The sequence below is a fragment of the Choloepus didactylus genome, chromosome 11 (genome assembly GCF_015220235.1).
Source record: "Choloepus didactylus isolate mChoDid1 chromosome 11, mChoDid1.pri, whole genome shotgun sequence".
In the NCBI taxonomy this organism is placed as follows: Eukaryota; Metazoa; Chordata; class Mammalia; order Pilosa; family Megalonychidae; genus Choloepus; species Choloepus didactylus.
This window is the reverse complement of record NC_051317.1, coordinates 24,103,576-24,116,810: the sequence shown is the minus strand read 5'-3', so window position 1 is coordinate 24,116,810 and position 13,235 is coordinate 24,103,576. Positions and strand designations below refer to the sequence as shown.

The window sequence follows — 13,235 nt, the reverse complement described above, 5'->3', positions numbered from 1 at the left end:
AGAGAAATTTCTGAATACATAGAAACGAAAGAAAATGAGAACACAACATATCAAAACGTAGCGGATGAAGCAAAGGCAGTGATGAGGGGGAAATTTAGAGCTCTAAATGCATACATTAAAAAGGAAGAAAGAGCTAAAATCAAAGAACTAATGTGGCAACTGAAGAAGCTAGAAATTAAACAGCAAACTAATCCTAAATCAAGTAGAAGAAAATAAATAACAAGGATTAAAGCAGAAATAAATGACATAGAGGACAACAAACAAACAATAGAGAGAATAAATAACACCAAAAGTTGGTTCTTTGAGAAGATCAACAAGATTGACAAGCCCCTAGCTAAACTGACAAAATAAAAGAGAAGACCCAAATAAACAAAATAATGAATGAGAGAGGTGACATTACTGCAGATCCCGAAGAAATTTAAAAAATTATAAGATGATACTATGGAGAACCTACGATGGCGGCTAGGTGAGACAGGGCAAAAAAAACACCTCCGTGAAAAATACTAGATAAAATCCAGAAAGTGACCCAGAACACCAGTTCCAGCAATGCACTAGCCGGACAAGGTCTGCTAAATCCACAGGGACCGTTCATTTGGTGAAACCAGGAGTCTGTGTTCTGAAACAAGTGAGTGAGCTGGCTGAAAGTCCAACGGCCGCGCTGCAGTGTGGGGAAACCACGGATGGGCCTTTGGAGACGGACTAGTTCTTTAAAAAAAAAAAAAAAAAAAAAAAAATCCGGGAGCGGCTGTGGAGTGAAGCACGGCAGGAACGGGCTGTGCCAATGCCTCCATACCTGGCGTGGAAGATAGCCCTTCCCACACCCACTAATTGTCTTGGAGCCAGGAGAGCAGAGGAGAGCCAAAAGGAGAAAGAAACCGCACCCCTTGCAGCCATCTGCCCGGTGGGCTGGGGACACTCCTGTCTGGAGCTGGAGTCACAGCCCAGAGCCGTGCCAAGGGTCCCAGTATGATGGGGAGTGTTTCCTGCAGCACCACGCACATGCCACAATATTGGCCATGGACAGTGGCCTTTAGTACACCCACAGCTAACCGTCCCGGAGTGGGGAAGGCGGAGCTGTGCAAAAAGGGGGAAATTAACACGCCCCATTCAGCCATCTTTACAGCAGGCCGGGAAAGCCCCTGAACAGCCTGGTAGCCCAGGGCTTCCCTCAAGGGCCGGCACACACTTGTGAGTGGCACAGCCTTCCCTCAGCAGAGGTCCTGGAAGAGCACAGCTGAGAAGGGGGACCCACTTGGAAACCCCAGGGACCCTACGCCAATACCAAGGACTTGTGAGTCAGCGGCAGAGACAATCTGTGGCAAGACTGAAATGAAGGTTTAGACTCTTGCAACAGCCTTAAATCTCTGGGGACACCTGGGAGGTTTGATTATTAAAGCTGCCCTGCCTCCCTAACCACTCACACGCCCCACATTCAGGGCGGACAGCACCAACAACACACCCAAATTTAGTGCACCAGTTGAACCTCAGAAGAATCAGATCCCCACACACCACAAGACAAAATTGGGGAGAACTGACTTGAGGGGAATAGTTGGCTGCGGACGCCACCTGCTGGTTAGAGAAATTGTATGCCGCCAACTATAGTTCTGACAAAATAGAGATCAAGTAAAGCAAATGCCAAGAGGCCAAAAACAACAGAAAATTTTAAAGCATATGATAAAACCAGACGATATGGAGAACCCAAACCCAAACACCCAAATCAAAAGATCAGAAGAGGCACAGTACTTGGAGCAATTGATCAAAGAACTAAAGATAAACAACAAGAGCATAGCACAGGATATAAAGGACATGAAGAAGAGCATGGCACAGGATATAAAGGACATAAAGAAGACCCTAGAAGAGCATAAAGAAGAAATTGCAAGGGTAAATTAAAAAATAGATGATCTTATGGAAATAAAAGAAACTGCTGACCAAATTAAAAAGATTCTGGATACTCATAGTACAAGACTAGAGGAAGCTGAACAACGACTCAGCGTCCTTGAGGACCACAGAACAGAAAATGAAAGAACAAAAGAAAGAATGGGGAAAAAAATCGAAAAAATCGAAACGGATCTCAGGAATACAATAGATAAAATAAAACATCCAAATTTAAGACTCATTGGTGTCCCAGAAAGGGAAGAGAAGAGTAAAGGTCAAGAAAGAATATTCGAAGAAATTGTTGGGGAAAACTTCCCAAACCTTCTACACAATATAAATACACAAAGCATAAATGCCCAGCAAACTCCAAATAGAATAAATCCCAATAAACCCACTCCAAGACATATTCTGATCAGACTATCAAATACTGAAGAGAAGGAGCAAGTTCTGAAAGCAAGAGAAAAGCAATTTACCACATACAAAGGGAACAACATAAGACTAAGTAGTGACTACTCAGCAGCCACCATGGAGGCAAGAAGTCAGTGGCATAACATATTTAAAATTCTGAGAGAGAAAAATTTCCAACCAAGAATACTTTATCCAGGAAAACTCTCCTTCAAATTTGAGGGAGAGCTCAGATTTTTCAGAGACAAACAAAGGCTGAGAGATTTTGCTAACAAAAGACCTACCCTACTTCAGATACTAAAGGGAGCCCTACCGACAGAGAAACAAAGAAAGGAGAAAGAGATACAGAGAAATTTAACAGACATATATAGAACATTACATGCCAAAGCACCAGGACACACATTCTTCTCTAGTGATCACAGATCTTTCTCCAGAATAGACCATATGCTGGGACATAGAACAAGCCTCAATAAATTAAAAAAAAAAATTGAATTTATTCAAAGCACATTCTCTGACCAAAATGGAATACAAAATACAAATAGAAGTCAATAACCATCAGAGACTTAGAAAATTCACAAACATCTGGAGGTTAAAAATGAGGGGGAAATGAAAACATTCCCACATAATCAAAAGCTGAGGGACTTCATCACCAGTAGATCAGTCCTATAAGAAATGCTAAAGGGAATTGTGCAGACTGAAAGCAAGGGACACTAAACAATTGACTGAAACCACATGGAGAAATAAAGATATCCAGTAAAGATCACATGGCAAATATAAATACCAATACTACTGTACTTTTGATTTGTAACTCCACTATTGACTTCCTACAGGAACTAAAATACATAAACTGTAATGATAAATCAGTTGTTTTGGACTCAATGTAAAATATGTAATTTTTGACAAGAACTACATAAAGGTGGGGGAATGGAGCAGTATAGGAACATAGTTTATGAGTCCTATTGAAGTGAAGTTGATATCAAAGAAAAACAAGATTGTTATAGATTTAAGATGTTAAATTTAAGCCCCACAGTAAACACAAAGAAAGTATCAGAGAATATGAGCACAGAAATGAAAAGTAGAGTATGGGTTATGAGAAGTGGGGGAAGGGGCAATGGGGAGTTAAGAAATGAGTGTAGGGTTTCTGTTTGGGGTGAAGGGAAATTTCTAGTAATGGATGGAGGGAAGGTGATGGCATTGCAACATTCTAAATATGATTAATCCCACTAATGGAAGGCTAGGAAGGGGATGGAATGGGAAGATTTAGGCTGTATATATGGTTACACAATTGAAAAAAAAAAAAAAAAAAAAGACAGTCTAAATAGGTAATGACAATTAAATGGCAAGGATAATCCTGGATGGGATCTGAGGATGGAGGAGAGGAGGCTCAAAGGGTCACAGGTGGGATGTAAGTTAAAAAAAAAAAGGAAATATAGAATGTAAGCTTTGTATCAATGTTGAATTTCTTGAACTTCTTAGCTGCGCTTAATGGGACTGCATAAAAGAATGTTCTTGTTCATGGGAAATGTATATGTGAATTATATTCTTTGTTCAAGGATGTGTGCAGCTTGCTCTCATATGTTCAGAAGACAGAGCAATAGATGATGGATGACAGATAGGGAGGGAAAGAAAGAAATGGTGGTGTGACAGGATGTTAAAGTTGGTGGATCGGGGTATCGGGCGAGGGGAGAGGGATATGCTGGAGTTCTGTGTATGGGGTTTGTATTCTTTTTGCAACTGTTCCTGTAAGTTTGAATTTATTTCAAAATAAAATTAAAAAAAAAAAAAAAAAGAGGATACTATGAACAACTGTATGCCAAAAAACTAGATAATGTAGAGGAAACAGATAATTTCCTGGAAACACATGAACAACCCAGACTGACCAGAGAAGAAACAGAAGACCTCAACCAACTAATCACAAGCAATGTGATCCAATCAGTCATCAAAAAGCTTCCCACAAATAAACGCCCAGGGCCAGATGGCTTCAGAGGGGAATTCTACCAAACATTCCAGAAAGATATGACACCAATTTTCCTTAAACTCTTTCAAAATATTGAAGGAAATGGAACACCACCTAAAACATTTTGTGAAGCCAATATCACCAAAACCAGGTAAAGATGCTAGACGAAAGGAAAACCACAGGCCAATCTCCCTAATGAATATAGACGCAAAAATTCTCAACAAAATACTTGCAAATCGAATCTAAAGACACATTAAAAAAATCATACACCATGACCAAGAGGCGTTCATTCCAGGCATGCAAGGTTGGTTCAACATAAGAAAATCAATCAGTGTATTACAACACATTAACAAATCAAAGAGGAGAAATCAAATGATCATCTTAATAGATGCTGAAAAAGTATTTGACAAAATCCAGCATCCTTTTTTGATAAAAACATTTCAAAAGGTAGGACTTGAAGGAAACTTCCTCAATATGATAAAGGGCATATATGAAAAACCCACAGCCAGCATAGTACTCAATGGCAAGAGAACGAAAGACTTCCCTCTAAGATCAGGAATGAGACCAAGATGCCCACTGTCACCACTGTTATTCAACATTGTGCTAGAAGTGCTAGCCAGGGCAATCCGGCAAGACAACGAAATAAAAGGCATCCAAATTGGAAAGGAAGAAGTAAAACTGTCATTATTTGCAGATGATATGATCTTATATATGGAAAACAAACAGGAAACTACAAATGCTGCAGAAGATATGGAGAAATTGGGACTCTTATTCATTGCTGGTGGTACGGCCACTCTGGAAGACAGTCTGGTGGGGTTCCTTAGGAAGCTAGATATCGAGTTACTCTTCGATCCGGCAACTGCACTTTTTGGTATATACCCGGATGATCTGAAAGCAGTGACATGAACAGATATCTGCACGCCAATGTTCATAGCAGCAATATTCACAATTGCCAAGAGTTGGAAACAATCCAAATGTCTTTCAACAGATGAGTGGATAAACAAAATGTGGTATGTCCACACGATGGAAAACTATGCAGCAGTAAGAAGGAACAAGGTCGTGAAACATATGACAACATGGATGAACCCTGAAGACAATGCTGAGCGAAATAAGCCAGGCAAAAAAAGAGAAATATTGTATGTTACCACTAATGTATCAGAACACTGAAAAATGCAAAATAAATGGTGTGTAATGTAGAATGTAGGGGATCTAGCGATAGCAAATAGTGAAGGGGAAATGATAATCTAATAAGAACAGAAGTTATTGTGGGTAAACTTAATGTTCTGGGAATGCTCAGGAATGACTACAGTTTGCTAATTTCTGAGGGGAATGGTAGGAATAAGTTGGCAGAAATGTAGTTATTTTAGGTTACTTGTTTTTCTTATTCTTTGTTGGGTATACTCTGTTCTCTTGGGGTACAGTAGGAACATGTTGGAAGTAAGGTAGTTATTATAGGTTATTAGTTTTTTCTTATTTTGTTATTTTGCTTTAGTTTGAATTTTTTTATTTTCTATTTTTTCTTAACTTTCTGATAAAGTTAATTGAAAAAAAAAAATACACCAAAAAAAAATATATGCAGAGCCCCCTGAGGAGCTGGGGGAAAATGCAGAGGTGTTGGGCTTCCTCACCTGGATGGCTATTGATGTTCTCACAACACTGGGATGATGGGCTGAGCCCTCAATCAGGGGACTTACCCTTATGAAGTGTATCACTGCAAAGGAGAGGCTAAATCTGGTTATAATTGTGCCTAAGTCTCCCCCTGAGTGGCTCTTTGTTGCTCAGATGTGGCCCTCTCTCTCTAGCTAAGCCAACTTGGCAGATGAAATCACTGCCTTCCCCTCTATGTGGGATCTGACACCCAGGGGTATAAATCTCCCTGGCAACACAGGATATGACTCTCGGGGATGAACCTGGACCCGACATCGTGGGATAGAGAACATCCTGACCAAAAGGGGGATGTGAAACGAAATGAAATAAAGTTTCAGTGGCTGAGAGATTCCAAATGAAGTTGAGAGGTCACTCTGGTGGGCACTCTTACACACTAACAGATAACCCTTTTTAGGTTTTAATGTATTAAAAAAAACTATAAGTAAACACCAGAAACTAACAAACTGCAATCCAGTAGCCTTGACTCTTCAAGATATATGTCTAACAATGTAGTTTACACGGGGTGACAATGTGATTGGGAAAGCCTTGTGGATCACATTCCCCTTTATCCAGTATATGGATGGATGAGTAGAAAAATGGGGACAAAAAACAAAAGGCAAAATAGGGTGGGGGCGGGCAAAGTGGATGTTCTTTTTTTACTTTTATATTTTTTATTCTTATCTTCACTTTTTTGGGTGCAAGGAAAATGTTCAAAAAAATAGACTGGGGTGATGAATGAACAACCATATGATGGTAATGTGAACAATTAATTGTACACTTTGGATGACTGGTATGTGAATATATCTCGATAAAATTGAATATAATAAAAAAATCACTTCAAAAGGTAGGAATTGATATGATAAAGGGCATTTTTGAAAAACCCACATCAATGCACAACTATGAACTGATTGTACATTTTGAAGGATTGTATGTTATGTGAATATATCTCAATAAAACTGCATTATAAAAAAAAAAACAAAAAACCCACAGGCAGCATGGTACTCAATGGTGAGAGACTGAAAGCCTTCCCCCTAAGATCAGGAATGAGACAAGGGTGCCTGCTGTCACCACTGTTATTCAACATTGTGCTGGAAGCTCTAGCCAGGGCAATCCGGCAAGACAAAGAAAATAAAAGGCATCCACATTAGAATGTAAGAAGTAAAACTGTCATTATTTGCAGATGACACGATCCTGTATTTGGAAAATCCTGAGAAATCCACAACAAAGCTACTTCAGCTAATAGACAACTTCAGCAAAGTGGCGGGATACAAGATTAATGCGCAAAAATCAGTAACGTTCCTATACATTAGTAATGACCTAACTGAAGAGACACCCAAGAAAAAAATTCCGTTCACAATAGCAACTGAAAACATCAAGTACCTAAGAATAAACTTAACCAAGTACGTAAAAGACCTCTACAAAGAAAACTACAAAACTTTACTAAAAGAAATCAAAGAGGATCTAAATGGGTGGAAAAAGATTCCATGTTCATGGATAGGAAGGCTAAATGTCATTAAGCTGTCAATTCCACCCAAACTGATCTACAGATTCAATGCAGTTCCAATCAGAATTCCAACAACCTACTTTGCAGACTTGGAAAAGCTAGTTAACAAGTTTATTTGGAAGGGAAAGGGGACTTGAATTGCCAAAAACATTCTAAAAAACAAGAATGAAGTGGGAGGACTTACAGTTCCTGACTTTAAAGCCTACTATAAAGCCACAAATCATCAAAACAGCATAGTACTGGCACAAAGATAGACATATAGTTCAATGGAATCGAAATATACCCCCAGATCTATGGTTGACTTATTTTTGATAAGGCCCCCAAATCCACTGAACTACGACAGAACAGTGTCTTCAACAAATGTGGCTGGCAGTACTGGATATCCATAACCAAAAGAATGGAAGAGGACCTGTACTTCAAACCTTATACAAAATTAACTCAAAGTGGATCAAAGACCTCAATATAGGAGACAGTACCACAAAACTCATAGACGATAACGTACAGAAACATCTTCAAGATCTAGTATTAGGTCGCTTCCTAGATCTTACATCCAAAACACAAGCAACAAAAGAAGAAAATAGATAAATGGAAGCTCCTCAAAATCAAAAGCTTCTATACCTCAAAGGAATCTGTCAAAAAGGTGAAGAGGCAGCCAACTCAATGGGGGAAAATATTTGGAAATCATGTATCTGATAAGAGACTAGTATTTTGCATATATAAAGAAATCCTACAACTCAATGACAATAGTACAAACAGCCCAATTATAAAATGGGCAAAAGATATGAAAAGACATTGCACTGAAGAGGAAATACAAATGGCTCAAAAAATACATGACAAAATGTTCATCTTCACTAGCTATTAGAGAGATACAAATCAAGACCACACTGATATCATCTCACACCAATTAGAATGTCTGCTGTCAAACAAAGTAGAAACTACAAATGCTTGAGAGGATGTGGAGAAACTGGAACTCTTACTCAATGCTGGTGGGACTGTATAATGGTACAGCCACCCTGGAAGACAGTTTGGTGGTTTCTCAGCAAACTAGATTTGAATTACCCTTTGATCCGGCAATTCCACTTCTCAGTATATACCCAGAAGATTTGAAAGCAGTGACATGAGCAGACATCTGTACACTGATGTTCATAACGGCAGTGTTCACAATTGCCAAGAGATGGAAACAATTCAAGTGTCCTTCAACAGATGAGTGGATAAACCAACAGCATATTCATATGATAGAATACTATGCAGCAGTAATAACCAACAAGGTCTTGAAATATATGGGAACATCAATGAACCTTGAAGATAGTATTCTGAGTGAAATAACTCAGACATAAATGAAGAGATATTGTATGTAACCACTTCTATTAACTATCTGAACATTGTAAAATCAATGCCTTATAAAGTAAGAAAATTGGGGGCTTAGTGATAAAACAGTAGCTAGTGAAGGGGGAATGATAATCTAGTATGTTCAGATATGTTAATGATGGTGAATTCCAAGGTTTAGTAATGAGATAGGGATGACGATTGTTTGTTAATGCGATTATGAGTATCAGAGCTGTATTGAAGGCAAATAGGAATGAAAAGTGTTGTTTAAAGGTATGTTTCCCACAGATTAGCACCACAAATATAGAAGGCATGACACTGGCACCGAGAGTGGACAACAGAAGGGTACATGGGAAAAATCTACACATTGCATACTAGGGACTATAATTAATAAGCAGACCATTCTAGTATATAAATATTACAGACAAATAATTGGGGGCTGATAATTGCGAGATGTTTTGGGTCCTGAAAATTGTTTTAAATGGAGAGCAATGAGGATTGTACAACTGAGTGATGACGGTATGAGATACGGATGGATTATTGTGGATATAGCATATGCTATGTGAATTTAGGAACCCTCTACTTTATAAGTAGGACCCTTGATACTAAGGCTTGCTTGAGTGAAACTTATGGCTGTAAAGAGGAGGCTGAGCCCACCTGCAGTTATGCCTAGGAGTCACCTTCAGAGAACCTCTTTTGTTGCTCAAATGTGGACTTCGTCTTCTAAGCCTAACTCTGCAAATAAATTCATCACCCACCCCCCGATGGGGGACAGGACCCCCAAGATGAATGAAGCCTTCCTGGCGATGTGAGACATGGATTCCGGGAAAGAGGAATTGAGAACGCCTTTTTGACAAAAAGGGGTAAAAGAAAGGCAACAAAATAAGGGTTAAGTGGCTAAGAGAATTCAAATAGTCAAGAGGTTGTCCTGGAGGTTACTTCTATGCCAAATGACCACAATATGACAAGCCCAAGTCAACAGTAGTCCCAAAAAGAATACCCGGATCCCTATCTGAGACTCTTAAAGTTTCACTCACTGAGTTTATTCACCAGAAACTTAAATCCTTTAGAGTGCTCCTATGCCAGGTAAGTCCCCAAACCCAGAGGCAATAGCCTGCTCAAGAACATCAACTAGCTGTGTCCCCTTTGGCTCATAAAGTTGATACCCCTTTTCAACATGGACGGGTTAGGGTGGTCACTGCTAGACATCCCTGAGGATCAGGAACGTGATTAAACTAGAGGAAGAGGTAGCAACAGACAAGATGGAATCTAATAAAGGATTATGAATACTGACTCTTTACATAATTTTCTTTTTCTTAGTTGCTAGGGCATTAGAATAGCTAGAAGGAAAGCATTGAAATGGTGGAACTGTAACCCATAGCATCCTTTGAATTTTGTTTTATAGCTATTTGGTAAATCATAATTTAAAAGCCATACCTTTTTGTATATATTTATATGTCACAATAAGAAAATAACTGAAACTATGGTACTATAACTTGTAACTTTGGAAATTTCCTATATATCTACTTGTTAAATCATACTATCAAAGGTAGTACCTTTTTGCATATATGCTACATTTCATAACAAGGAAATAACTGAAACTGTGGAATTGTAACCTATAATATTCTTTAAAATTTGCTCTTTAAAATAGCCACAAGAAGTACAATGTATTTTTATCAATAAAACTCAAAAACCTCAAAATATGTAGAATCTATTAAATTAAAATCTAACTTTTCTTATTTTTTCTAGGACTTATAAGCAGCCTTTTAAACACAACACAGAAGGTAAGAATAGAGCCTGATGCATAGACCACCAGGTAAAATCATTCCAAGAAAACTGTAATCTTGATGTAACTACTTAGAAGACTTGGACAAGTCCCAAAGCATTTCAGTGTTTCCTTTGTACATAAAAAATTACCCTGCTTCCCCACGTCCTCTCAGACCCAAGAATTAACATTAGAAGAATACGTTAATTTATTCTGGAAAGGTACTATATAAACATTTGTGACATGCACACACTGTCACTCCCTTGGGACTGACATGTGCATAAATCAGTACACACACAGCTCACACTCACTTGAGAATGGGAGAGAACTTATTCCTACTTTGGAACTCTTGATCTGAGTTGTAGAATTTTTACAGACCAAGAGTTAGACCTAATAGTTCATAGACTCGTTTTTTATGGCTACTTTATCACTTTTAAGTGTATTTTGTTGCATCATGAAAATAAAAGCTGGTGTTTTCACTTCTTTACTTTAAATTGTTTCAAAATCCACATTCTCAATTTTGTTCATGACATCATTCCACTTCACAAAAGGTGAAAGATTTGCATAGCCCTTATCTCATTTTGGATGAAAAACTACATAAAGTTACCATATCAAATATATGCCTTCATCATATAAAAAATCACATTAAAATATAAGCCTGTATGATGTACATGAAAAATTTACATGAACCACGTTAAAAAAAAAACAACAGTAAGTTGAACAAAGTTGAAAAAAAAAAAAAAAGTTTAATGGTACTTAGGTTCCAAAATGAAATAAGCTATGCAGTCAAGGTAAGTGAATTACCAAAACCTGAGAGTGCTTGCTTGAGCTCATTTTTGTCAATCATTCCAGAATTGTCCCTGTCATAGGTGCGGAAGACATTCTGCCAGTCTGTGATGTACTTCCAGACGCCAGTGAACTCACTGAAGTTCACACCAGCCTTGTTCTCTCGGTCAAACATAGCTGAGACAGAAAAGAATACAATCAGTACACATGCAATTCAAATCCTGACTTTAAGCAGCAAGAGATTCAATTACAGCAAAGTCATTTCAAAGCTTCCCCACCAGACCTCAGGTTCCTTGAGGAACCTTGCCCAGCTAATCACTAAATAGTGAGTCTTGGTTGATACATGCTCGTGAGTTGCATTGGGGTTAGATTTCCAAAAGCCTTGTCACCTCTGCCAGGGGCAGGGGTGCAGACCCTAAATAATGTTGGACACAGCATGTACTGATGGCCCTGGGGTGGACTGTGCAAGGGAAAGTGCATGCAAAACATACTGGTGGAACCATAATAACAACAGAAATAAAACTTTACACTGCATCTAACTGGGAGGTGTGGTCCTTGTTTCAGAAAAGGAGAAACTGAGGTGCAGAGAAGCTGAGGGGCTCTCCAGCTCTGTCAGAGCATAAATTCTGGCCTGAGACCACAGATCTAACCCAGACCAGAGCCTCTCAGTGTTCCCACGTGATTCCCATCTACTGAGGGAGGCACAAGAGTCCCAAGTAAACAGAACCCTACACTCATGATTTTTTTAAAAAAGGGCCTAGCCCTAATGATCTTATAAAATAAAAACCATCTTTCATTAAACAAATTCAGTCTAGCTCCAGCATCAAATCTGTAACTACACTTACATGTAATTGCAAAATGGCTAAAAAATACATAAAAATTCAGTCTATACTACTTCAGGGAAAAGTATAAACAATTTGGTCTCTTTTCAGGTATAGAGGTTGAAATAAGACTAACATTAAGTGCTCTTGGTTTGGTCCAAAGTACATTACAATTAATGAAATTTCGCATAATAAAAACAACATGAGAACTGAACATTAATGTTTCCTCCAAACAGTCAATAATCACATTGGCAATCTTGGGCTGTTTTTCTATTACGATTCCAAGATACGGCCTGGGTCTGGGGCGCGTGGTTCATGGACTGTGCTGGGAGCGGCAGGCCTGAGAGCTGCCTGGACCATGCCTGCCCCGGGGCTGACGCTGAGGTCAGCAGCATGGAGAGGCAATGCCCGGAGGGCCAGGGGTCAAGGGCCAGCACCACGATGACACCTTCCCACCTGGTTAAATGTGATGCAGCTGTGCAGAGGCTGTACCTATAAGCAGGGTGGAAAGCTGGTAATACCATCTAAAAAAACAAGTCCTATAGCTGAAATACCAGTAGAATGCAGATAAATTGCACCAAACACACTTGGTAATATATTGCTGACCTCACAGGAAACTAAAGGGAATCCTCAAAAGAAAAAAAAAGCGAGCTGAACTGGAGCAGTGTCAGGTTGCTCTGGAAAACAGGTGCCCTGTGACACTGTCCTTGGGTGGCCACATCTTGGTCCCCGACTTGGAGTCAGGAGCTGAACCCAAGGTCCGAAATCAAAGGAGCCCCTGAGGAGAGCTACATCTTTGGGAGGGTAGGCTATTAAAAACACCCACCTTCCAGCGAAGGAAGGCTTCCAGAAATCAAGGGGTTGGAGGGATGGGTTAACCTGCTAAATCTTCCCTAAGAATATGCAGACACAGGCCCATCTCCACCTGGAGTCCAAATCCATGCTACCCGTGCAGTCAGTGAGACCCTGAATGGAGAAGCCAGCAAGGCCCAGATTTGTTACAGCACCGATTCCTAGCAGAAATACACACAATCCTCTCTGGAAGAAGAGAGAGGGCCCCGGGATGTGCACAGCTTAACCAAAGAGGAACCCACAGAACAAATAACTACCAAGGCTCCAAGGAAATCAGCCACCATGTGCAAACTCCTG

General features: G+C 39.4%; 1 protein-coding gene across 3 annotated transcripts in view; it reads right to left on the bottom strand.

Annotated features, from left to right (window-relative positions):
- The window catches only part of PDCD6 (programmed cell death 6), a 43,706-nt gene that overhangs the window by 16,076 nt on the left and 14,395 nt on the right, over positions 1–13,235 (bottom strand). For 2 of the 3 annotated variants that reach the window (XM_037799160.1, XM_037799162.1), the window contains one exon: positions 11,284–11,442. In XM_037799160.1, the coding sequence (XP_037655088.1) occupies positions 11,284–11,442 (159 nt within the window). The remainder of the gene's footprint in view (positions 1–11,283; positions 11,443–13,235) is intronic. The other variant, XM_037799161.1, reaches the window with a different exon arrangement.